At 45.6% G+C, this 27,503-nt stretch overlaps 1 protein-coding gene across 1 annotated transcript in view; it reads right to left on the bottom strand.

The window, feature by feature from the left end:
• LOC116943737 (transmembrane channel-like protein 1) overlaps nt 1–26,858 on the bottom strand; it is a 43,604-nt gene extending 16,746 nt beyond the window's left edge. Inside the window, exons 1-14 of the mRNA XM_076068111.1 lie at nt 25,782–26,858; nt 24,193–24,313; nt 22,116–22,503; nt 21,546–21,686; nt 19,589–19,679; nt 13,772–13,853; nt 13,453–13,559; nt 13,024–13,122; nt 11,869–12,011; nt 7,891–8,038; nt 5,856–6,050; nt 3,785–3,964; nt 2,307–2,480; nt 155–283 (exon numbers count right to left, since the gene is read on the bottom strand). Of these exons, the coding sequence (XP_075924226.1) occupies nt 155–283; nt 2,307–2,480; nt 3,785–3,964; nt 5,856–6,050; nt 7,891–8,038; nt 11,869–12,011; nt 13,024–13,122; nt 13,453–13,559; nt 13,772–13,853; nt 19,589–19,679; nt 21,546–21,686; nt 22,116–22,503; nt 24,193–24,232 (1,917 nt within the window). The 5' untranslated portion in view covers nt 24,233–24,313; nt 25,782–26,858. The remainder of the gene's footprint in view (nt 1–154; nt 284–2,306; nt 2,481–3,784; nt 3,965–5,855; nt 6,051–7,890; nt 8,039–11,868; nt 12,012–13,023; nt 13,123–13,452; nt 13,560–13,771; nt 13,854–19,588; nt 19,680–21,545; nt 21,687–22,115; nt 22,504–24,192; nt 24,314–25,781) is intronic.
• Between the last annotated feature and the right edge of the window lie 645 nt (nt 26,859–27,503).

The following is a 27,503-nucleotide window of genomic DNA, read 5'->3' as shown; positions in this document are numbered from 1 at the left end:
AAATCAATTCCTGCATCCGAACAGAGGCCAATTCTCAGACTGTCCAATTCACACCCTGACAGTTGGCAACTCCCCAGTGCGGGGTTCTCTTGCAGCGAGCTGCACGCTCTTTGCATGGTGAGGTGCAGTGCCGGGCTGATGCAACGGCCCTTACAAAGCCGTACTCCAGGTCCCAGCACCAGCAGTGGTTGAAGAGGCGGACAAAGACGGCACGGCCAAAATCCCCAACGAGGATAGTGACGTAAGTCGTCAGGGTGTCCGACACGGTGAGTCGCACAAACTCCTGCACACATCCCGCACATTCAGCCGTTTTCGGTTAATTGCTCACAAGCTTAGCATTAGAAGCCGCATAACAATGACAGCTAACACGAAACAATTAGCACGCAGGCGTATTTATTCAAATCCAACACTCCCTGTAAATGGTGATGAAAATCCATCACAACAGGAATATGCCAAAGAATAACTAAGCCACATGTTTGGCTCTTTTGATCTAGATAAGGCAGAAAGCATTGCAATTGAAATGTGGTGATCACATGACATGCATGTGTAGCGCTGTAAATAGGGCTATATATGCTTAATGGGTCGCGCTACTTACCTGCAGTTGCAGACGGGGTCCACCAGGGGCAATTCCGCGGACCGGGATAGGGGCCGCTAGATTCCCCAGCTCCGGGGCAAGGGGGGGGGGGGGGGGCTGCGGGGTGTGCTAGGATCCCCCGGGACCCCCCTTGGAACTCTCTGGAAGGGAGGCGTGGCCAGGAGCGGGCACGCCTCCGGAGCTGTATAAAAGCCGGACCTCTGGACGGCTCGGGCAGCCAGTTGAAGACTGAAGCCCAGCTAGCCAGGACCCTGGGACTCCCCTGACCCGCCGTCCTTGTAAGGGCCGGGTCTGAGTGGGCCAGTGGTGCGACCCTGGAACCCTCGGGGCCCGACGTCCTTGTAAGGGCCAGGAACGAGCGGCCCAGTAGTCGGGACCTGTACCTTGGCTGGGTCAGGTCAGAATAGCCTCCCCTAGGTCACCCTTAGCCGGAGGACCCAGAGAACCTTAACCCCAGTAGTAGGGCACGTCAGTCCGGAGGCGGTGCCTCCTTAGGCAGCGGGTAAAGGGGCCGTTACCCCTTCAAGTGTTAGGGTTTGCTACGTGCTGTATCGTAGCAATTGTTAATAAACGTGTTGCCTCTTACCGTCTGTCTCCACTCTCGTAAAACCCACACTACACATGCAAAGCATGATGAGAGTTGAAACTTCTTGCTGTCTGTTAGTACACCCTTTGTGTGTTGCTAAATCTCACAGGCTCTCCACAATTCAAGTCTAACCAGCCAAGTGGACTCAGCAGCAGAGTCAACGACTCACAATTGGAAGCTTGCGAGTTCAAATCCTGGTTGGGGGTTGTCTAAGCCCACCAGTTCAACAATGCATCCTGCACAAAGTTTCCGTCGTCTGTTACACAGCACAAACATGCTGGGCCAACCGGCCGATTTAGCTTCTGCTGTATCCAATCTGCCTCAAGTGGCCTCCAATCTCCGATTTGCCTTAAGTGGCCTCCTCCTCGTTAAGCCCATCATCTCTGGAACCGGACAAGGTCACCGTCGGTTCTCTGTCACAACTGTGGTTGTCTGGAGTTCACTCCCTCCTCTTCTCTCACGGCGTCGGTGTCGACTTTTTGTCAGAATCTGAACACTTCTCACGATCTTTCATTTATATTCTCCTGTGCCCCTGAGTGTCCTTTTTGCATTAAATTTGCGTGTGTTATAAATTTAATAATGAATCATCCTTGCAAAGTTTCAAAAAATGAGTACCACTTTGCGTACAAGTCAACAGTGGTTGTGCTCTGGATAGACTGACCCACTACCATAGCAATGTGGAATTTCCACCATCGGCTCAAGGCTTGTAAGCAAGCAGGAAATGAGCACCACCTCAACGCTAATTCGAGTGGGAAGTGATCAACCGACTTTTCCAAAAGGTAATGGAGGTCTATATGTGGGGTCGGTAGAACACCGCTTTAACAAAACAAATATAAACTATTTTTTTTATTTTACCAGACAAGGCCCACTGAGCTTATATATCTCTTTATCAGAAGCGACCTGCCCAAAAATGAGAGCTCAACGAAGTGGCTGATCATCACGTGGAAATGTATAGCAGCCAAACACTCTAAATGCGTGACATTGATTTTGAATTTGGAGGGAAAAACCTGAGGACCCAGATAACATCCACATGACCACGGGGAGAGAGAGAGAGCATGCAAACTAAACATATATAGCACGCGTTTTCAGGGGTCAGGATCGAACCCACGACCTCTTGTAGCTTACCTGCCCCACCATGGTCTCCCAGCAGGGCCCACGCGGAATGTCCATGGGATCAATGGGTATGGGCGGGGGCATCGTGGCGTTCTCTGCCAGCGTGCCGTTTAGCACCACGGGGTAGAATGGGTGCAAGATGAATTGCATTTGAGTCGAATTTCGAAGCTTGCTTTCCTCCACCAGCTGCTCGCAGAGGGAGAAAGACACAATCGGTGAATTACTACACGTGGAAGTTGCATCAGGGAGCTGGTAATGAAGTGTGTTGCACGTGCCCCACATTCACATTTAGATCTGCAGGGACGTGTGGAATCTGTCATCTTCATTCATCTGTCCCTGTACTGCAGTGGTCATTGGGGGGGGGGGGGGGGGGGGGAGCGGGGGGTGCCATTGATGCCTCCTCGGCTGTCAATTCTCATATTTGCCAGTCGCCTGCAATCTATGTAAGGTGTTGAGCTGGCTTGTCAGTCCACGTTCCCACATTTGTCGTTCATTGATAGTGGGTTGTGTCCTCTCATTCTTTTCCCTTCTACCATGCCCTGTAAGAATGTGTTGGATAGACACCCCCTTTCGTGCCACGTGTTCAAATCATGGCAGTTTCCTTTTTTTCACGGTTGTGAACAGTGGTTTGTAGTCTGTCACCGTTCCCGAGATTACAGCCACAATGGATTTGTTTTTGTGCGGAATTCCATCCTAGTTCGATGTTTTTTTGGCGATACTACGTTATGTTGTACAATCCAAGGTCCACAATAAACATATCATCCGTTTAGCAAAATATTCATACTATGATTATTGTTTCTTATACATTTTTTTCTAAACTATTTAATCTCCTGGCAAAATAATTATGAAATAATAATGATGAACTTGCATGATGACTAAAGTTCTCAAAAAAAAGTTGATACCCATTAAATGAGCGCTTTGACGTCATAGGGATGATGTCATAATTTTGTGACAGAGTGTGCAATATAAGCATTACAGTGTACAATTGCAATGATTAGTCGACTATTGGCAGGCTAATTTTAGGTTAACGTACTTTAAAATAACTAAAGATAAAAGTACAAAAACAAGACGATAAAAAAGTGCGAAATACAGCGACAAAGTTACGGAGAACTTATCGTGCAATAATCATTGCATTGTGAGATGTAACATTTGTATCATGAAACGTTACATTTTGGTGATTGTTCACCTAGCTGCTTTCGTGTCACATTCATATCAACCAGCAAAGTGCTGCGCATGAAGGCTTTGTTTGTTGTGTGTGTTCGTTGCTGGGCCACGAGGGCTTCCATTTGTCTGGGTTAGACTTGGACAGTCCAGTAAATGGGAATCTGTGTTTGTATGGCAGGAACCGATTTGTGCAGAAATGTGGTGGCATTTAATTTAATTGTATTGCAGGAGACTGCACCGTTGTGATAGACCTTGGCTGACTGTGAAATACATCCGGATTTGTTCTATAGTGCAAAAGGTGGCAACCCCATGTGCCAAGCCCTTACCTTGTTGTTGATTTCGTCCATGAGGGCGATGATGAAAGTGTACAGGTTGCCCATGAAAAGAGCGAAGATGCGGGCAAGTTGCCACCGCAGGGCGATACGGGGGTGGTAGTTTTCCAACTCCCCGATCATGTCAAAGAGCGCCGGGCAAAACATGCTCAAGAGCGACATGACCACGTTCACCTGCCCAACATTGGTACACATCACCACCGACTCAACAAGCCAGAATAACAGCCATCGTAATACAAAAAATATATATATACGTATAACATTTGCATATTCAGGGCACTTGCTTAATTGCCTAAGAAACCCAAAGCGCCTGACGTCACATCTTATCTCAACGATTCAAAGGGGGACCCCCCTAGTGGCAGCCATCCCTGTGTGGCACAAGGTGACTCAGCATCGGCCTACAATTGGGCATTGGTCTGTCGGTGGTGGGCGATGATTGCCACGTGCAATCTCACATTGAGTAATTTTCAGGCAAATGTTTATCTTTTTTAAATGCGGACTATAATGCCAGCACACAACTGACTACTTTATGAGGTCTCGCTCATTACACACAAAGTGCTTGCCACAAATGGACTACAATACCTTGGTGATCTCGTCAAGGAGCATAAACCATCATGCGAACTCTGGTCATGCTTGGAGTAGCTGTTGGCTAACCATCAAACAAAGACGGTCACCTCATCGCGCGCTTTCAGATGCGCTTCTGCGGACATCTGGAAAGCTCTTCCTTCCGATATTAGGAAGCCACTTGAGCTATGCACTTTTAAATCATTATCAAGATTGAAATCTCATTTCTTTAGAACTGCTTTTTGTGTTTATTTTGTTATCCTTCCCTCGCAACTCCGATTCGCACAGTTGGCTACGTACGATGCAAAAGAAGTTCAACATATAATACAAGTCACGGAATCTTTATCATCCACTGTACAATAGATGGCACAAATTCCATGGTTAATACACTCGCAGTATTAATCAGGGTAGCCTGCCAGAGTTTGATAGCCTCGGCTGACTGAGAAATATGTCCGGGTTTCGTCTGTATAAAAGGTGGCAGAACTAAATTCCCCTGATATGCTATAATTATACTATCACTAATAATTCTAATATCACTGCATTCTCTCTGAATGTTGGTAATTTACAATGAATCCTAAAAATCCTAAACATGCCAGGTTAGTGTAAGTTGGGCTCACAAATAACGTCATCACATCTATCCCTCTATTTAAGGAACGGAACAAGAGGATTTCTCCACAAATCTGGCTGTCGCCTGATGAAGCTAGTTGTAATTAGTAGTGAAACGTCGTACTCAGGTTGTAAATGTTGTGGATTTGCTCTCCAACACACCGGTGTGCTGTACTAGTAACGGAGTGTTCTGTTTACGTGACAAACCTTACTAATTGGCTGTGTCGGGTGGTGGCGGGTTTAACGACAGATTTATATTTCCGCGATCTAACTCCCAAAAAACCCTATATTATTAGTATCATTTGTTTAACCAGGTGAGAGCTGAAAAGCACGTGACGACTTCACGTTCACGAACTAATAAGTGATCCATCAATCCCATTGTGTCTACCAAAGAGAGGCTATTGAGGTGTCTCTTCTTGTAAAGTAAAATAAGGCTACAAAGTACAGATGCCACCTTTTGCGCAGACTAAACCCGGGCATACTTTTCAAACTATCAAAACTGTGCGATATACCGCAATAAAGTTCAACACGATACTGGTACCGGACTTTGGTACAAATCAATTCCTGCCACCTAAGCGCAGATGCAAATTCCCGGACTGCACAGAGGCATATCTAGAAATATCCAAAGGCAAGAGTGTGGCCCCAACATTTCAAGATTTTTTTCATAGGGCTCTACATTATACATAAAATAAAAACATTTAATGAAATTTTGCTCGTAATTATAAAAAAAAATACAACTTTTCAGGGTCTGAAGGAGGAGGCATTTCTCCCGTCACTTGCCCCCGCCAGTTCCACCACTAGGAATGTCTGAACCGAACCCAGACAGATGACAACGGTTATGAATGTGCAATATTAGAATGACGCTGCTGATGACGGTGAGCCGATGTGTGCTCACTTCATTGCGCTCCCACCACCCGTAGTTGTCCCATCCATTGCGTGAGAACGTTTGTGCTCGCTTGACGACGTAGTAGATCAGGTAGCCGCTGCCCGCAAGTGACCAGGCGATGAGGAAGTTGGCCAGTACTCTCAGGAAGCGCTGGAGATGGACATTCTCTTCCTTGCGATTCTCCTGCTCCTCCACTATCGATTCCTGCATGCGCACAAAGACAAATCTGCATAACACTTATACACCGTGGCAAAGATAGAAAACAAGAACCGACAGTGTGGCCTACACAGGTTGTTGCACAAGTGCTGTTTGCGAACACCAGGTTAATGCTGGAACACAGCACAGGAGGGTGTAGTGTCCTCCGCACCACATCCGACCGCCTTTGTCACCCCAGTGCTGATGTTTACATTCTGCACGAGGTACTCGTTTAAGGGTACTTGGGCATCCGGTGGAAATCTGACCAAGGAATTTGACCAAGGGCGCTGTGGTGGCAAGATCTTAATTTTCTCGCCTGGTATACAGGAGGCCGTGAGTTCAATCCCGACCCTGACTCCTGCATATTTGGAGTTTGCGTGTCTCTCTCCCTGTGGTCGCGTGGACTTTTCTCCGGGTTTTCCATCCACATTTAGAAACATGTGTTTAGAGTATTTGACTGCTATACATTTCCACATGATAAGCCACTTCATTTGTGATATCATTTGTGGTCAGGTTGCTTCTGAAAAAGAGCTATGTATATAGCTCAGTGGGCCTTACCTGGTAAAATAACAAAAAATGTTTTGAATTTAGTATAAACGTTTATGTTTTCCGAGACTATCGCATGATGCAGCCGAGGAAATCTCGGAAAGAGCCATTCATTAGGATAAACTACGGTAGTTCCCATTCTTACAAGTGTACAGAACAGAAGGCATATTTACGAGCGTACATTTTTTTGTGTTGGTTTATGCAAAAGACACATTCGTAAAACTTAACAAATGAATAATACTAATATAATAATACATTTTATTTGTGAGCGCTTTTCTGAATACTCAAAGACACTTTACATAAAATCATAAAAGCAGCAAAAACAACATCAAATGGTAAAAACACTAAAAACACATCAAACTTAGCTAAACATTAAAAGCAATTTTAAAAAGGTGCGTTTTAGTCAATGATTTGAACGCTGGAAGGTCGGTGCAGTCACGGATTTGTTTTGGGAGAGAGTTCCAAAGCAAGGGGGCAGCTATAGAGAAGGCTCTGTCGCCCCAGGTTCGACGCTTGGTTCTGAGAGGTGGAGTCAGGAGGTTGGCGTCAGATGAGCGAAGGCTACGGGATGGGTTGTGGCGGTGGAGCAGGTCAGTGAGGTAGGAAGGGGCCTGGTTATGAAGGGCTTTATGTGTGAGGAGGAGGATTTTGAATTTAATTCGTTGTGGGACCGGGAGCCAATGGAGGTTCCGGAGGACAGGGGTAATGTGGTCACCAGTGCGGGTGTGAGTGAGCAGACGAGCAGCAGAGTTCTGGATGTACTGGAGTTTATTTAATGTTTTGGTTGAAGTGCTGTATAGGATGCTGTTGCAGTAATCGATTATGGAGGTGATGAAGGCGTGGATGAGGGTTTCTGCAGCGGAGAAAGAGAGTGATGGGCGAAGTCTGGAGATGTTTTCGAGGTGAAAAAAGGCAGTTCTGGTGATTTGTTTTACGTGGTGTTCAAAGGAGAGGTTATTGTCAAAAAAGACTCCAAGGTTGCGACTTTGAAGGGATGGGAGAAAGACAAGGAGGGAGATCACCAGGGCTGCCTAAGTGGCCGAAATAAATATATTTTTTTAACAATGAAATTTATTTCATTAGAAAACCACCATCTGGCAATCCGGGGGTGCAATGTCGCCACTGGCAGAGCAACATCGTAGGCCGACGGCATGCAAGGGCAAGATTCACCGATCGTGTCAGTCCCACCACGCGCTCTGCTAGCGTGCGCACGCTCGCGCGCTTCTTGGGCATTGTCTGAATAAATTAAGTTGCACAGGTTCTAGCAATTGCATCAGTCCACAAGGATGCTATCGTTACGTACCCGAAACACTGTGGTGGTGGACGCAATCTTGCTGTCGGCGGTCTCCGGGTTTCCGATTAGGTAGTCCCAGCTGGTGAACATCTTCCAGCTGAAGTTGAAGTTATCGTCGCCCTCTCCGCCCTGGCTTTCATGGACATTGCGCGCCATCCTGAAGCACGGCACACACCGTGGGCAGGAGCACAGCCACCCAACCCAACCGCACGCAAATCAACTTAAGAACATACGATTACACGTCACGTGTGTTGTGATTACAGTTGCATGCAATCACACTGCAGTGACGCACGTACGGTGAGTCCTCGCTTAATGCGTGTTCACGTAACGCGTTTTCGCGATAACGTAGCTCTTCCATTCGGTGAAACACTTTTCTCATAATGCAGAACATGACCCGTCAAAACGCGGAACGCACCCATTGTGACCCCGTTTCTGAGCGGTCGACGACAAACTACTTTCTTGAGCTGTGTGACTGAGCAGTACGATACTGTACGCGGAGTGATACAGTAACACGGCGGCGTACCCTCCTTTATTTGTCCTGCCATATCGTTTTGTGTGCATACACCGTAGTGTCTCGCCAAACTTCATCGTTACATTATTTTGGGGGGAAATCACTTTCCTTTAATGCGGAACTTTTCAGGAAACGTATCTACCCCGTTCAACGAGGACTTACTGTACAGCACTTTGTTTGCAGAAATGCACCTGCAGAATGGTGCACTGTACAGTGAGTAAAGATGCACAAACGTGGAATCGCTACAAGGGTGGCCACCATGCAATGCAAATGTTTGGTAGATATTTGTACCCGCAGATATTTGTACCCCCAGTTTACTATGACGAACCGTCACATACTTAAGGACCTGGATCAGGAAGCTCATTCATGGGAGAGCTGAGTTTCTGTTAACACCTGATGATGCTGTATATAATTTCCCATGAAACATCGTTCAAAATTGTCAAAATATCGTTTGCTATATTCTTAGTTCTTTCGGTAAAGTCACGTTGAAGGGAAACAATAAAATAATAAAATATATATAAAACAATAAAAATTCTCACGACGTTTCGACCATAACACAAACGGTCGTCATCAGGTGTGTCGGTTTGCATAAATTTATTTATTTTTAAACGGTGTATTTATTTATAAAAAAAAACGTTAGCGCCACGCGCAGCGATTTGGCAGTTTATTTAGAAGGACTAGTCCATCTATGTTCTGAAAAGAGGAGGGGGGACACGAAAAATTTAATGTATGCTGTCTGAAAGCCACTGTAAGCGTGAACAATCAATTAAGACCTGAAATGGTTTATCAAAACTTTCCAATGATTTCTAAGCCAGAATCCATCTTCTCGGTTGAAATTGTCTCTGTGCTTGTATATGTGGATAGCCTCATGAACGAATCTCTCATGGTAGCCAGATGGCTTACAAAGAACCTCTGTCTTGGAAAAGTCAATGTCATGTGCGCCTACTGAATTATAACAATGATCTGCCACGGCCGAGGTGTTGGTCCTACCGTGTTTAAGGTCTGCATTGTGTTCACGAATGCGGTCCGAGACATGGCGTTTGGTTTCTCCAATGTGACTACTACCACAGAGGCAACTTAGTTTGTAGACACCAGGGTATTGTATGTCCGGAATCACATCTTTTACAGACGGAACCAGATCACGGATTTTATGTAATGTGTTGAAACGGACCTGGATCTTGTGTTTATTCAAGATTTTGGAGATCTTTTTTGTGATCCCCGCAATGTAGGGTAAAGTGATGGTTTTGAAAGGCTCCTCAAGAGGGTCCTTCATGGTTTGAGTGATAGTTTTGCGAATTGTATAGTCGGAGTAACCATTAGCCTTAAGAGCTTGGTGTACGTGCTTGAGTTCACTGCCTATGTGTTCCTGGTCGGATATGCATTGGGCTCTATGATACAGAGTCTTGATGAGATAATTCTTCTGTGATGGATGGTGGTGGGAATCCGGTTTCAGATAAGCATCCGTATGGGTAGCTTTCCAGTAGACTGAGTGGCTCATTGAACCATCAGGTCTCTTTTTAATTAGGACATCCAAAAAAGGTAGCTTGCCATCTTTTTCGACTTCCATGGTAAATCTGATGGCTGGGTGTATGGAATTGATGTGGGCGAAGAATTGGTCTAGAGCAGGCCGGCCATGTGGCCAGATGACAAAAGTGTCATCCACGTACCTCTTCCATAAGGTTGGGCGCAGAGTGGCAGTCTGGATGGCGTCAGTCTCAAATTTCTCCATGAAAATGTTAGCTATAACCGGAGATAGGGGGGAGCCCATTGGGGTGCCCTCAGTTTGTTTGTAGAAAGTTCCATTCCAAGTGAAGTATGTATTGGTTAAACAGTGTCTCACCAGGGGGGGGTACCTCAGTGTTTAGTCCTTGATGAACCAAGTCTTCAATGATTGCGATGGTGTCAGGTACAGGAACCTTGGTGAATAAGGAAACTACATCAAAACTGACAAGCAGGTCGTCTGGGGACAGGGAAATACCCTTGATTGTCGATACCAGGTGAGTAGAATTTTGTACCGCAGAGGTGAGGAGCCTTTCAAAACCATCACTTTACCCTACATTGCGGGGATCACAAAAAAGATCTCCAAAATCTTGAATAAACACAAGATCCAGGTCCGTTTCAACACATTACATAAAATCCGTGATCTGGTTCCGTCTGTAAAAGATGTGATTCCGGACATACAATACCCTGGTGTCTACAAACTAAGTTGCCTCTGTGGTAGTAGTTACATTGGAGAAACCAAACGCCATGTCTGGGACCGCATTCGTGAACACAAAGCAGACCTTAAACACGGTAGGACCAACACCTCGGCCGTGGCAGATCATTGTTATAATTCAGTAGGCTCACATGACATTGACTTTTCCAAGACAGAGGTTCTTTGTAAGCCATCTGGCTACCATGAGAGATTCGTTCATGAGGCTATCCACATATACAAGCACAGAGACAATTTCAACCGAGAAGATGGATTCTGGCTTAGCAATCATTGGAAAGATTTGATAAACCATTTCAGGTCTTAATTGATTGTTCACGCTTACAGTGGCTTTCAGACAGCATACATTCAATTTTTCGTGTCCCCCTCCTCTTTTCAGAACATAGATGGACTAGTCCTTCTAAATAAACTGCCAAATCGCTGCGCGTGTCGCTAACGTTTTTTATAAATAAATACACCGTTTAAAAATAAATAAATTTATGCAAACCGACACACCTGATGACGACAGTTTGTGTTATGGTCGAAGCGTCGTGAGAATTTTTATTGTTTCATATATTTTATATTATTTTATTGTTTCCCTTCAACGTGACTTTACCGAAAGAACGAAGAATATGAATTACTGCAGTCACGAAAGCTTTAAATCAAAATATTGCTTGCTGTTGAACAATCCGGAGATTTCCTGAAAATTATATATTTGCCCACGTGACAACTTGATTTGATTGGCTGTCAGGTGACCGAGGGTATAACTTAAAATTGGTATTATACCGACATAATCTAACTCAAAACTAACTAACTATGACACATATTCTTGGTTCTTTCGGTAAAGTCACGTAGCAGGGAAACAATACGTGACTTTACCGAAAGAACCAAGAATATGAATCCCTGCAGTCACGAAAGCTTTAAATAAAAATTTAATTATGATACATTAATGGAGTTGGTCAAACATCCCAATGTAGGACCATAGGGTTTGGGCAATAATTGTTGGCACCGGTTCTGGCTGTTTTCCGGCTTGTATGTGGTTCCCACGCCTTTGAAATCTTCCTCTCTCTAAGAGTGCATGAAAACTGCGTATTACTAATGATAAATTAATACATGTATTATTATTACATGGATTCGTTGGCTACATATTCCGTATTATTTCACTCCAAAATGAAAGGATTCTTCTGTGTAGAGCACTGACACTGATGGGCTGGCGATTGCCAGGGTGTTGTCGGCGCATTACCGGGGGGGGGGGGGGGGGTGGTGGCGACTTCTCGGCGCCTCTTACGTGCGAATGAGCACCATGAAGCTGTAGGCGAAGCAGCCGAGCCCCACTAAGAAGTAAGCGAGCGGCAGGCGGTACTTGAGCCAGCCCACTTGGCGCTGGTTGTCATAATAACCGCAGAACAGCACCGAGTACTGCGCTAGGCCCTGCGAAACGGGAACCGATTTACACACACGGTCATGAATTTACACCGAGTGTAGATATATTCGCACAACACTCCCGTGATTCATCTGGTGCGAGTGTACGCACCGGGTGTTTAACAACAACAACCCCGCTGGTAAATATTGATCCCAAGCGACCACACATAGACACACACCCAGAACAGAGAACAACACCCCACGCAAAGCAGAACACACGGGCTTGCAATGTCAGAATGCATTAGGTGCACGCACAAAACAAATATTACTGTGAGATTTAATTAATTTTAATTGTGGTGTCTGACAAACTGAATTGTTGATTGTGACTTCAAATGTACACACGTGACAAAACAAAGGTTAATCAGGGCCTGGGGCGACGTGGGTGCTGAGATAGACCCCTGCACCACCAAGTGTAATTTTGGCTCAACCCAGGCCACTCTCCTGGGTGGTGAATCACCGTTATGGTTGCCCACACAATCCAGCATTCCTGCCCCCCCCACTACCGATCTGAGAGAAGCTGCAGCCAGGCCTCACTGCACAAGGCATGTGAAATTATGGTGATCCAAAACAGGAAAACTGCGCTTGGGCCAGACACGGGAAAAGGGAAAACTAAACTCATTTTTATTTTACCAGGTAAGGCCCCACTGGACACTTATAGCAGACACATACTCTCAATGCATGTTGATTCTAAATGTGGAGGAAAAAACACACTCTAGGACAAGGCGAGAGAAAATGATGATGGGACCGCGCACCCACAGGGACACGTTCGCCCATCGGAGCCCGAGCAATATTCCACAGTGACCGCGCAAACTTCCGATAAAATAACCGGCACAATAGTGTGGCACAATTATGTGCATGTTAAACATGCACCATGTGCCCTTAAGAACGACAACAGCAGCTGAGCTCAGAGATTGTCCACTAATTGACTAAACCAACGAGATCACACACACTCACACTTGCTGCACCCGTTAATCAGCACAGACACGGGCATAACACACACGACACTCCAAAATGCACATACCATAAAATTCCACAGGGTGGCAAAGTTCATGGCGGTTGCAGAGTCGTTTCGGGGAACGGCCTTGCGTGGCATGCTGCCATAAGGTCGGCCCATCAATGCCTACATGCACCAAACAGAGCACGTACACGTATGCATGATGAGACGGTGAATGTTGAAACTGGTCCAGAGACTGCTTGTATTAAACAAATGCTGCTGGGAAAAGAAAAAAAAACACTCTCAGATGTCCATGTGGCTGATGGGATGAGTCAAAAATACCTTGTTTTATGTGCAGATAAATATATGGACAAGAGGTATATAGTCTGCTAGTTATATTATAACAGTGCATTAGGCCTCCATAAAACACACACACTACACACAAAGCAAATGACATGCATACAATATGTAAGAATTTAAATTATGTACATAACAGCAATAGCCCATTATACGTACCTCGGGCACCATAACCAAGCCAAAGGTCAGACCAAAGAGAACCATGTTTATGCCGTACATCCAGCGCAGGAAGATGAAATAGGATGCAACCGATGAGCCAAAATGACCTTCCAGGGCACACACACACAGGCGCACACACTCAAGCATGAACACAAACATACATTGTATATGGGCCTGACAAGATTGTGCACACATTCACCTGTGTTGTTTAATCGTTCTTAAGGCAGCATGCAGGGCAATGTTTTAGTTTTTATCGTGTTATGGATACACAAAAATGTATAGTGTTGAGAGAAGCTGTGCACGATGTGTTTTGACTCACTCTCAATCTCCTTGATCTTCATCTCCCAAGGAATGCAAGCCGTACGAAAATTCTCAAAATCCCGTTTGAATTTCATCCATTTCTGTGGAACCACGGTGCCAGCAAACACGTCATTGGTTAAGTCGAGTTTCAACATCAAGACGTCATCGAGGCCAAAGCCGTTGATGTCATTGCAATGCGGTACCAACGCTCTCTACCCTCTGCCAGATCCCGCAACTTCTGCACAGGAGACACACATCGACCTCCGAGATTTACCCTGACATCTATGAGAACTTTTTACCAGTATAAAAAAATGCTGAAAATAAGAATAGGTTTTAACATATCTGGCAATAAAACAGATACAAGTCTTATAACACCTATTTTATTTTTTTATTTAAAGCTTTCGTGACTGCAGTAATTCATATTCCTAGCTCTTTCGGTAAAGTCACGTTGAAGGGAAACAATAAAATAATATATATAAAACAATGAAAATTCTCACGACGTTTCGACCATAACACAAACGGTCATCATCAGGTGTGAAAACCAACGGCAAGAAACATTTAAAAAACCGCCACTACTTTCAAATGTTCCTTGCCGTTGGTTTTCACACCTGATGATGACCGTTTGTGTTATGGTCGAAACGTCGTGAGAATTTTCATTGTTTATATATATTTTATATTATTGTATTGTTTCCCTTCAACGCGACTTTACCGAAAGAGCTAAGAATATACCTATATTATTACCAGAACGGGTAAAACCTTATTCTTATTTTTCATCATTTACTCTGGCAGTTTCCCACCCTCTGCTCTTAGGTCTTCTCTTCCGCTTGGTCATAGGACTCAAGGAGCCTACTACAATCCCTGCCTCGGCAATTGGGCCCTCCCAACCCGCACACACGTCTCACCCAGCGTAGCTCGTTTTGGCTAATTAGTTTTCCACCAATGACCTGCCACGGGTCTCTTCTGGACTTTTGCGTTGTGTATCCTGTCTCGCCACAGAATTCTTCGCATAAATCACAAACACCTGTGCTCAAATGCTAGAAACTTTATTTCAAGTTGCTTAGTTAAGTGTCCATCTCTCTGATCCATACAGCAATAAAGATAGCACTCCCGTCTCAAATGCCCTTTTTTAAAAATCGTTCTGGTTCATGATGAGGATAACTTGTTCTATTAAAATATTTCACTTGCTCAACTCACCACATTGATTCCTAATAGTATCTCACAAACACATCCTTATTCTCACCATCAGCCACGTACCTCTCACCCTTTTCCTCTTCCCCTCACTCACACTTCACAGCCATGCTCTGCACGCATCAATATCCGATGTGAAATATCGTTAATGATATACAACATGCTGCCCATAACAATACCCGGTCTAGGTGTTTAGTAACCAAAAGGCGATGCTTGTCGGCCATTTTCCAGTTCTCTTTAAATGTGGGTGAATGTTTTAGGCACAAAGCCCATGTCAGTCTTCAGTGAATTTGACAAACCCCAACAATACCCGATTCAAAACTCAGTTTAGGTCGGGCCACATAATGATCTGGCTACATTTTTGTCGCGAATCCCCACACCACCCGACATAGCCAAATAAATGAAATTTGTCATATGCACAAGTGTTTACACGGCGATCATTGTCAGGCTTCTACACACGATAACTTAAATTGTTGGACTACGTTGAGGGGTGGAGAGTTTTACAACTAGTCCTAATTGGCCAGATCACTACGTGGCCTAAACTCAGCGAGTAAATAAAGAATCATAATATCGAGTGCGAATACCTGTGTGTTAAGATAACAACACCTGTAACAACCACGCCGCCATAAAAAAAAACCGGACCTGGTCTTTGTAAGAGGGGAATGCAACAAACACAAACGCAGTACATTCCTTATGTAGTGGTTGAACTTCACACTAACAACTTTTGTGTTTCTTCAACCACTTCTTTATTTTCATCGTTTAAACACGTCCTCCACACTCCACCGTATCCTGGACACCGCGGCTCGCTCGCCATGCTTCGCCCGTCTCTCTCACCACCTTGGTTCACAGTATCACGTCGCTTTGCTCCGCACACACGTCTTCAACTCCTCTATTCCTACGCTCTCTCCACTGCTGGCTGTCCTCCTCAGCTCCTCCGCTATACAGCGTCGTCGCACACACAGCGAAACCGAATCTCACTTCTCTGTCTCCGCACACCTCGTCTCCAGCTTCGCTATCACTATGCTCTCTCCACTGCTAACTGCTTCGTCTTCTTCAGCTTCGCTATCACTATGCTCACTCCACTGCTAACTGCTTCGTCTTACTTCAGCTTCGCTATCACTACGCTCTCTCCACTGCTAACTGCTTCGTCTTCTTCAGCTTCGCTATCACTATGCTCACTCCACTGCTAACTGCTTCGTCTTGCTTCAGCTTCGCTATCACTATGCTCTCTCCACTGCTAACTGCTTCGTCTTGCTTCAGCTTCGCTATCACTATGCTCTCTCCACTGCTAACTGCTTCGTCTTCTTCAGCTTCGCTATCACTATGCTCACTCCACTGCTAACTGCTTCGTCTTGCTTCAGCTTCGCTATCACTATGCTCACTCCACTGCTAACTGCTTCGTCTTGCTTCAGCTTCGCTATCACTATGCTCACTCCACTGCTAACTGCTTCGTCTTCTTCAGCTTCGCTATCACTATGCTCACTCCACTGCTAACTGCTTCGTCTTGCTTCGGCTTCGCTATCACTATGCTCACTTCACTGCTAACTGCTTCGTCTTGCTTCGGCTTCGCTATCACTATGCTCACTCCACTGCTAACTGCTTCGGCTTCGCTATCACTATGCTCTCTCCACTGCTAACTGCTTCGTCTTCGCTATCACTATGCTCCAACTCTCTACTAAACTCTGTTTCCGAACTCCACGTCTTCACCACACAGCTCCCAACTCCCATCTCTCTCTCTGTCTCCCCCCAAATTTATCCCCAATCTCATTATCGCTAATTAATTGGTCCGCGTGCCTCCGCACGCCTCGCGTCTTCAACCACCTCCCTTTTTCCAGACACCTCGACGCCTCCTCGGCCCCAGCAACAGCACCAACCAATCACAGCCCTTCTGGCTTAATTGGCCCGACCGTTACCTCATCACCCCAGCCTCTTCACCTGGCTGTCCTCACACGACCCCACTGTTTCCGCCGTCTCCTCAGGCTGACCCCAGATAAACCCCACACTGTCCGTGTGATCAATACACTCGCGTAGTTTCCCGCGCACACCTTCCTACTCCACTACACTTACGCCACATCACATGCTGGACGTGCCACAGAATTGCCACTGCGAGGCACCTTGCAGTAATGTGCCCAGCTGCTCACATTTACAGTGAGGGAAAAAAGTATTTGATCCCCTGCTGATTTTGTACGTTTGCCCACTGACAAAGAAATGATCAGTCTATAATTTTAATGGTAGGTTTATTTGAACAGTGAGAGACAGAATAACAACACAAAAATCCGGAAAAACGCATGTCAAAAATGTTATAAATTGATTTGCATTTTAATGAGGGAAATAAGTATTTGACCCCCTCTCAATCAGAAAGATTTCTGGCTCCCAGGTGTCTTTTATACAGGTAACGAGCTGAGATTAGGAGCACACTCTTAAAGGGAGTGCTCCTAATCTCAGCTTGTTACCTGTATAAAAGACACCTGTCCACAGAAGCAATCAATCAATCAGATTCCAAACTCTCCACCATGGCCAAGACCAAAGAGCTCTCCAAGGATGTCAGGGACAAGATTGTAGACCTACACAAGGCTGGAATGGGCTACAAGACCATTGCCAAGCAGCTTGGTGAGAAGGTGACAACAGTTGGTGCGATTAATCGCAAATGGAAGAAACACAAAAAGAACTGTCAATCTCCCTCGGCCTGGGGCTCCATGCAAGATCTCACATCGTGGAGTTGCAATGATCATGAGAACGATGAGGAATCAGCCCAGAACTACACGGGAGGATCTTGTCGATGATCTCAAGGCAACTGGGACCATAGTCACCAAGAAAACAATTGGTAACACACTACGCCGTGAAGGACTGAAATCCTGCAGCCCTGCAAGGTCCCCCGACTCAAGAAAGCACATATGCATGCCCGTCTGAAGTTTGCCATTGAACATCTGAATGATTCAGAGGACAACTGGGTGAAAGTGTTGTGGTCAGATGAGACCAAAATGGAGTGCTTTGGCATCAACTCAACTCGCCGTGTTTGGAGGAGGAGGAATGCTGCCTATGACCCCAAGAACACCATCCCCACCGTCAAACATGGAGGTGGAAACATGATGCTTTGGGGGTGTTTTTCTGCTAAGGGGACAGGACAACTTCACCGCATCAGAGGGACGATGGACGGGGCCATGTACCGTCAAATCTTGGGTGAGAAACTCCTTCCCTCAGCCAGGGAATTGAAAATGGGTCGTGGATGGGTATTCCAGCATGACAATGAACCAAAACACACGGCCAAGGCAACAAAAGAGTGGCTCAAGAAGAAGCACATTAAGGTCCTGGAGTGGCCTATCCAGTCTCCAGACCTTAATCCCATAGAAAATCTGCGGAGGGAGCTGAAGGTTCGAGTTGCCAAACGTCAGCCTCGAAACCTTAATGACTTGAAGAAGATCTGCAAAGAGGAGTGGGATAAAATCCCTCCTGAGATGTGTGCAAACCTGGTGGCCAACTACAAGAAACGTCTGACCTCTGTGATTGCCAACAAGGGTTTTGCCACCAAGTACTAAGTCATGTTTTGCAGAGGGTTCAAATACTTATTTCCCTCATTAAAATGCAAATCAATTTATAACATTTTTGACATGGGGTTTTCTGGATTTTTTTGTTGTTATTCTATCTCTCACTGTTCAAATAAAACTACCATTAAAATGATAGACTGATAATTTCTTTGTCAGTGGGCAAACGTACAAAATCAGCAGGGGATCAAATACATTTTTCCCTCACTGTAACCAGCGAGCACATACACCGTACGCCCAGGCTGTGCATTCATTATCAAACAACTAAAATTCGAGGGCAAGCTTGGAATTAGTATATTTTTTATGAAGAAAGGTGTTATTGCAGTAACGTCAGTTACATCACTTTGTGAAATGTCTACAGTGGTTGTTCTATGGATAAAATGGCCCCTGCCATATGGATGTGGAATTTCTACAGCTAATTCTGAGCAGTCAGCAGAGATATATGATGCCCCAATGTTTGAGCATGGGGAAACGTAGATTAGAGCAGAACTCCAATAATAATATAAATAATCAGACCGATAATGTGAATCTTTGTAATTCGCGGATTGTTGGCAGTCCGTGACTGTTCCCGTATTCCATGGCATACCGCAGTCGAGTGAAAACGCTTCTACGGAGCCACAAACCGTGATCCACTGCCATGCTGCAGGAGCGGAGCAGTGCTGACATTATTCGATTAGAGAAAATAATTTTGCATGTATTAGACTTGGATATCACACGTTCAAAAGTGCAAATATCCTTAAATAGACACATATGGCATGTTTCCACTATTGTGGGTCTTAGAAAAAAACATTTATTTTGGATTAGTTTATCTGATAGTCACGTGTTGCGTTTGCCCTATAATCCGCACGTCTTTTGCGGAATCACTCGGGTCCCTTTCTGCCCTTAATCCATGGCACACCACGCCAGCGTAAATAAACACACTGCCATGGATTGTTTGGGTTGCATCTCTGCGGTGCGATGCAGATCACAGGTTCTGCGATGTGGTCCCCACATACCAGCACGGGGTATCGGAGTTCCATGGTAGTTATAAGTGTTTTTAAGAGTTGTGATGTGATGAAGAACGCGACATCAAAGCAAATAGTATGACGATTGTTTGAATAACGCACCTTGGTCATTAACACCTTGTAGGCGTAGAGTTTCCGTCCTCGTCCCTTGCCCAGGGCTCCCTCGAACTTCTCCACAAACGTCTGTGCCTCCCTGCAACACAACCAGCACGGAACTCACCACAACGTCACAGCACACACCACACACACACACCGCACACCCCACACACAACACCACGAACTGCAACACAGCCAGCACGGAATTCACTACAGTGTCACACACCACACAGCTCGCCACACCACCCAACAACACAGCCATCATAGCGGCCGTTTGTGAGGCCACACTCATTGCAGATGAAAAAAACGTATATTGCACAATATACACGTCACAAGGTCATTTCAATGATGCCACTGATGCCACCACATCGCAGGTCCTCAGCTGTATCTCACCCACACACACAGTCGGGGTGTTTTAGGCACGAGCAGTTATTGGCCCAAATCATGTCACTCCGAAATATAAATAACGAGGGGGTGGGTGGCCAGCAGCACGCCCGGCCGCCTTTGTCTCCCCAGTGGCGATGTTCACACACCACACCAGTTACTCGTTTGAGGCTGAGTGGACCAAGGGGAGGCCCAGGACCGGTTCAAATAATCATCACCGGTGGTGGCCGTGAGCGGGAATCGAACTCGGGTCGCCGGGTTCGTAGCGCGGCGTGCTAAGCGGTACACTACAGTCTGGAAAGTACCCACATGGCAAATTTCAAGTTTGTTGCATGTCGGGAAGTACGCTAAACATTTTGAACAGACACACATAATCACAACTTTGCCTTTTACATATATGGAGATTAGGTGGAGGTTACACGGGAACTGTCGTAGCGGTTGAAGAGGGACAAGGAGGCGACTGACTGCCAGTGAGCGACAGAGTGGAGTGAATCGGTGAGTGGAGTGAATCAGCGAGTGGAGTGACTCGGTGAGAACTGGATCATCAATGACTCCGACTGCTTTACGTTGAATATGAATCACAGTGAGGTAGGAGCTGGGTGCTGAACCCATGGGTCGCTCTCTTTTCTCCCGACTCACTTTTATAGGAATAGCTAGGAATGTTTTTTTTTGTAGGCTACCACTATATTTTAGTTGCACCGTGCATTGGGTTTAGAGGAAGACAGTCTCACAGTGACAGTTATGAATTTAGAAAAAATGTTTAAAGGTGCAATGCGACTCGCAATTAAGTTATCGTGCGTCTTGCTTTCATGTCGGCCCCATCGGTCTAGGATATCCTCAAAGGGGGTGGATCGCGCAACTTCACACGTTGCTCTGTTAGCACGATAGCCAGATGCGTTAGTCGGGCTTGGTCCATGGTACACCGCAGGTCATTTTTATACTCTTTGGTTCTTTCGGTAAAGTCACTTTTTAATGAGCACATTTTTATATTTATTTATTTGTTTTTCTTGACATGTTTGTAGTTTTGATTTAAAGCTTTCGTGACTGCAGGGATTCATATTCTTGGTTCTTTCGGTAAAGTCACATAGAAGGGAAACAATAAAATAATAAAATAAAAATATAACACAAGTATATTTTTTTATTGTTTCCCTTCTACGTGACTTTACCGAGAGAACCAAGAATATGTTTGTAGTTGTGTTATTCGGGGACCCCTTGTGGTTGACCGGGCCCCCATGTGTCGCATAACGCTGCTACACACCCCCAAGCATAGCTGCGTCCCTGGCTCCATCCACTCCAACACGCAGCGCAATGACACCTTGGGCATTTGATGCGGAGAGGCACCTTAGTTTTAAAGCTTTCGTGACTGCAGGGATTCATATTCTTGGTTCTTTCGGTAAAGTCACGTAGAAGGGAAATAATATTAAAATAATAAAAATAAAACAATACAATTATTGCTGTGGTTTTCACACCTGATGATGATTGCTTGTGTTGCAATCGAAACGTCGTGATAATTTTTGTAATTATTTTATTCTTTTCCTTCTACGTGACTTTACCGAAAGAACCAAGAATAGAGAGGCACCTTAGTGTTTGTAGACGCCGTTTCATCCGCCACGGTTTGTTCCGTAGCGTGCTGATGAGCTTCTTTTGCTCTTCCACCTGTTCCATCAGCTTCTCCAGCTCCTCCGCTGACAGGGAGATCTCACCCTCCGAACCGCTGTCACTAACATCGGGAATGCATCGGAGTCACGGGCTCAGAGCAGTAACGCGAGGGATAGCGCAACACACAAGTTCACCGCAAAGGGAAGGCGGAATAAGGGATAGCGGTGTCTCGAATGAGTTTCAATTAAAAGAGGGAAATTATACAAATTTACGAGAACCACTGTGTGAACACATAGGTGGCCTGATTCACGTACAAGTCGGTTGTATGGCTTTGTGGAATGATAATTATACCAACATTATAGCGCCGTTAAAGTCTATGTTTAGTTGCTGTTGTCAATGTTGTATCCTCCCGAGAGATATGTACAAATGATGATGTACAAGCACCAAATATAACATGGGATGAACTATTGTACTCCAAGGAGGTTATTCTAATGTACGTGCCGTGGCTCTCCTGAAACCTGACATTTTGTTTGTAGGCTTTAACTCTCACTTGGAAGCGTCTTTATTTGTCTTCTTGCCTTTCTCTTTCTTGCTGCCCTTCTTCCCTCGCTGCTTGCCACCCGTGCTGTCCTCATCCTCGCTCTGCTCCTCCTCCTCCTCTTCCTCCGAGTCGTCTTCGTCGTCGCTCTGCTGCTGACGCCTCTGCCTCGGTTTGCTGCCCCTGCCCCTGTCGCGACCCTGCCCTCTCCTGCCCTTGCGCTGGGCCCTCGCGTCCTTGCGTGGCGGCGGCCGCTTCCGTCGATTACGGGGAGCGTCCTCGTTATCGCTGCTGCGCAGCTCCCCGTTGACGGCTCCGTCTCCTTGCTCCGCGTCGCTCTCGTCATCATCCTCCTCCTCGCTGTCGGAGCCCTGCTCATTCGCGTCAACCTCAATGCTCACTGCCGGACACAGGGCAACATCAACAAGTCATTTCGTTCGTCGAAGCGTATGGCAAAGCAGCTTCTTGGGTGTTTTATTGACGTGGTGACATGGCCCAGCGGTAGTGCGTTGCAGAGGTTCGTGGTTCGAATCTGGCAGACCGCCCTGGTTATTACTGTGGGGTGTACTGGCCATATAAATTGTGCTGTCTGTTTCAGAGTGGATGTTAATAATCCACTGATGTCATTTGAAAGGAGTAAGCCATTTTCTGCTGGACATCTGTGAAAACTGCTGAATAGCTGTGAAAAACAGCTTCACAGCTCATCGGATTTTTTCAGGATAAAGATTCTGATTTTGAAATTCGAAAACTACCAATACATTACTCAATTGTGTTAAAACATTTCAATAATCGCTCCCTACTGGCAGACTCATCTCCGATTGCAGCCCAGGTGATGAGTTAACGTGTGCCTACAGGGGCAGCTGCCAACATTTGATGTTCGTCGCTTATTGTGTGTAAAGCACTCTGAGACGCCCCGGGTTGAAGGACGCTCTATCAACAACAAATCATAAGGCCTTGAAACACGAACACAACAGTGGAACAAACCACGAGGGGCAGGACAGTTTGATTTATTTCGAGAGTAATCAGTGGTTCTCTACTTACATCGAGATAGGTTGGTCAGTGCATTGACAACATTACGATGTGGATTGTGCCTTGTGATTCCCACAATGCAATGTGCCGACAACATTTTACTATTTTGCTTGTAATATAAATGAGTATATTTAGTAGTAATATGTTTGATTATTGAAGGGGTTTTGTCTGTTACTCAATGGCTACGGTTAGGCAACTATTCATATGCCAGTTTAAAAACATTTTAAATATGTAATTATCCTCAAAGCTCCATGGTGTAAAGTGTGGTCTCTATCTCTCTATTCATGTGCTATGAAGAAGGGCTATTGCCTGAAACGTCATCTGTTCTATATATACACACATATATTTCATTTTAAGGCCACGGCGTTATTGACAAATGTTTTATTTTGTTAAATGTGCTTTGTGCGCCCCCTTCCAACGCAGCATCACCAAATGTCTCGTGCGATACTCACTTGACAGCTTAGCGTCACGCGATCACGTATTGAATGCTCTCAGAATGTAGGAGTTTGTATTCGGATTTGGCTCTAGCATACACGGCTGTGATTGTGAGTCACGTACAGGGCAGAATTGCGAGTAGGAATAAGCGGTTGTAAGGCTGCCTCGACCAAGCATCACACAAGGCGGGATGCTGCTGGATGCTTCTAGATGCTACCCACGCGCCTCAGTCTTTGTTCAGCATGCGTACGCATATCACGTGTTATCGCGGACTGTGCTTTACCCTATATTATTCATTGTAACGCGATTTTTCCAAAACGCGGTGTTACTTCAGGAACGCAACTACTACCGCGTTATAGGAGAACACGACGGTATTGTACTTCGATGCGGGGAAACGGCACTGAACATGGACTGCAGGGTTAATCGGTTTCACACCAGGACTCTTGCTCAGCTCCAGCTCCTCGAGGATTAGGCTACTGGGTGGGCCACCATAGCGATGATTCACCACAAAGGGTAGTGAATCTGGCTGGGCCAAAAGGGACATTTGGTGGTTGGATGCCCGCCCCAGCAGTGCCCCAGTGCCAATGTCGACCCAGAGCCCAGCAGCAGCAGCAGCACGGCTTACCGTCACTCTCGTTTATGGCAAGGCGCTTGTGCCTCGGCATGACTGCGGGCTCGGTGTGACGGTGGAATTAGACCAAGTGGCGGTGCCTCGCAAGCCCCGGCACAGCGTGGGATACGTCGCACTACGCGCGCACACACACACACACACGCGCGTTTTGGTGTCGTGGGTAAAATAAACAGTGTTACATTATCACGCAATGGGTTAAAAATTATGGTTAGTTAAACGACGACCAGTAAACCGGTATGCGAGTGATGAGTGCAACCGATTGGCAGGCGCGAACACACAAACCGGACGGCGGACTAACTCACTGCGTGCTGCATTTTGCCCTCATTCTTTCAATAACAGGGGTCAATCCCAATTCAAGTGTATTTGTGTCACCAGGTGGTGAGACCTCGACAGACCAGGGATAGACGGATTTGCAAGAATGACCAGAGGATACCGAAATCACAAAGAAAAGCTAACAAAGTGCAGCGATAACAAAGTGCAGTGTAGCAGCAAGTGCAGCGGCAAGTGCAGCGGTACCACCTTCACATGGCCTTCTCACGCATGGAACTCTGGAGCAGCGGCTTCTCGACCTTTTGTTAGGCGACTTTACCATATCCCACTTGCTTAAATTTGCTTCAACCTAGTATAACCCCTTGCCTGGCCCAACTTGGCACTGAGGAATAAATGTATGAATAATGAACATGAATATTTAACCAATTGTCCATTTTGCGAGGTACCCTAACAAGCGACTAACTGCAAGCGGATAAAGAATATTAAACGGACGCCCTTGCACGCGTAACGTAATTTGTTCACGCTCGCTGGCTACTCTTGGAAAACCCGCATTGTTTATGATCCATGAGTTTATTAAGGTCTTCACATCGTTCAATGTTACCATGTGGATTTAAAATGTATCGTTATTTTATATTGGCAGATTCATGCGTTTGATTATTCACTAATGACTCTCATGTATGATATAATTTCACACATTTATGAATCATCTCACGTACCTCTTGGGACATTGCCACATACCCCCCCCCCCCCCCCCAGGGGGGGTTCTGCGTACCCCCAGTTGAGAACCACTGCTCTGAACGATAGTTGGTCTATCCTTCTGCTCCGGCCAAACGTCGTTGAAGAATTACGTGGGAGAACCCCCACTTGACCTCACCACAAGCTATGTGCCGATCGATTGCGATGGAGCCATGCCACACCACATGAGATTTAAGGAACTTGAAGCACCATTTGTTTCAACTGCCGTGCCGGGAGATGGAATAAAACCGGTAACCTCTGGGTTCCAAGTCCAGTGCGCAAACCCTTTACACCACTGTGACAGCTCCCTTTGTTTCTCAGTTAAACTGGTAACACTTTAAGTTTATTGCTCTGGACATCTCTATACGGTAACCGTTTTTTAACAGGTTTTATTTTTAATTGTTCATGCGGTTACCAAGAATGCATAAGAACAACGATTCTAACCACCATTTTAATAGAGGCATGAACACACACGGTGGACCACATGGCAAATACGCAGCTTCTCGAGTACCGACAGCAGGTTTTTACAGAACCAAACGAATAAACAGAAGCCCTGGCGCAGGAAGGATGCGACGCACCTGGTCGCAGATGAGTCCCACGGAAGAGCAGGCCAGGCCAGGGCCGGCAGCAGCAAAATGTCACTCCACAGACGCCACTTGGAGAGGACGCACACAAGGCTCAGGGGGGCCCCGGTGAGTCACGGTTTGTATACGCCCAATGTAATGCAATAAGGCTCACGGTGCATTAAACATTCACAAGGGCGAACATAACCCGGTCCCTGCGCACGGCACCTGCACGCTATTCGCTTACGGACGCCAAAGCATCGGGTATGAGCGTGGCCGTCCAACCGTGGCACAAGGGGAATGACATATAGCTTGGTTAAACAAGTGGGTTTCACGCAAGTAAAATTGTACTTGTTTCAAATGAAGGGGGAGTGAAGTTTAGAAAGTAAATTTGCGGAGCTCTTGTCTATGACAAGGCATTTCACGACTGTAGTGAGGTGTGCAGTGGCCAAAATGTGTCGGTATACGATGGTATGCCATACTGGCATTTCTAAGAACACCCACACACACACATATATAACGGTTCCTATTCTTGGCTCTTTCGGTAAAGTCACGTAGAAGGGAAATAATAAAATAATGAAACAATAGCTTTATTTTTCGATTTAAAGCTTTCGTGACTGCAATGATTCATCTTCTTTGGTTCTTTCGGTAAAGTCACGTAGAATGAGAATAAAATAATAAATTGATAAAATAAAATAACACAATAATATTCTCATTCTACGTGACTTTACCGAAAGAACCAAAGAAGAATAGCTTTATTATTTAATTGCTTTCTTTTTATTATTTTATTATTATTTCCCTTCTGCGCGGTGACTTTACCGAAAGAACTAGAATATGAATCCCTGCAGTCACGAAAGCTTTAAATCTAAATGTAACGGTTCCTACTGCGATACGGCAGTGCGTCTCTTGATTGGGCTTCCCGGAATCAACGAGTGGTCCGTGACGGTCCTCCAGGTGGTCCGCGGTGACTGTAATGCAAACGCAGGTTCATCCGGAAAAAATAATGGCAACATTTATCACTTTTTGTTTCGGGCATTAATTCATATTGATTTCTGTCGAGAGCCATCTGTCGTGGGGGTGTGGTGTGGGGTTTGGTGGCCCGGGCAACGGCGAGTATATAAGCTAGTACATATATGGATTTGCAACATGACCATATATTTTGTATACAATTTGCAAGTGTTACTATCCTCTGCAATTAATACAACAGCTAAAGTCATTTAAAAATCAAGAATATTTTATTAGTCTCTGAACACAAGATCGTAGAATGGTATATTAATGCAAGCAGAAACAAAGTACTGTCCAGAACTCGTCTTTTCCGCTGCTCTATTATCCACAACTATTATCTGTGAAAACTGTCGGGTCCGTGAAAACTCCTATTATCCCCGATCCTATAATAAAACATACACTGTATATATATTTTTAATCTTATCGTGACCACAAATCGTAATAAATAATCAAATCGTGGGGGTGTGGTGTGGGTTGGCCCAGTGGACGACGCTCTCATTGGCTGAGCGAATGTAAACAAGGACGGCGGGGGGGGGGGTACATTTTCTCGGCCAGCTCTACGTGTTCTCACTCGTAAGCGCTTTTTTGCTTTTTAGATTTATTTTTTTTGTTATTTGTAAAAGAAAAATCTCCAAGACAAAGAGAGCTATCGCGAATCAGTGTTCTACAGGGTCGCGCTAAGCGAGGTCTGCTTGTAATCAATAACGGATTGCCTTTGACATCCTGTACACA

Source organism: Petromyzon marinus, chromosome 19, assembly GCF_048934315.1.
Source record: "Petromyzon marinus isolate PM22_M1 ecotype Great Lakes invasive population chromosome 19, UKy_Petmar_22M1.pri1.0, whole genome shotgun sequence".
In the NCBI taxonomy this organism is placed as follows: domain Eukaryota; kingdom Metazoa; phylum Chordata; class Hyperoartia; order Petromyzontiformes; family Petromyzontidae; genus Petromyzon; species Petromyzon marinus.
The sequence above is the reverse complement of the archived record's forward strand: the minus strand, read 5'-3'. Positions and strand labels throughout refer to the sequence as shown.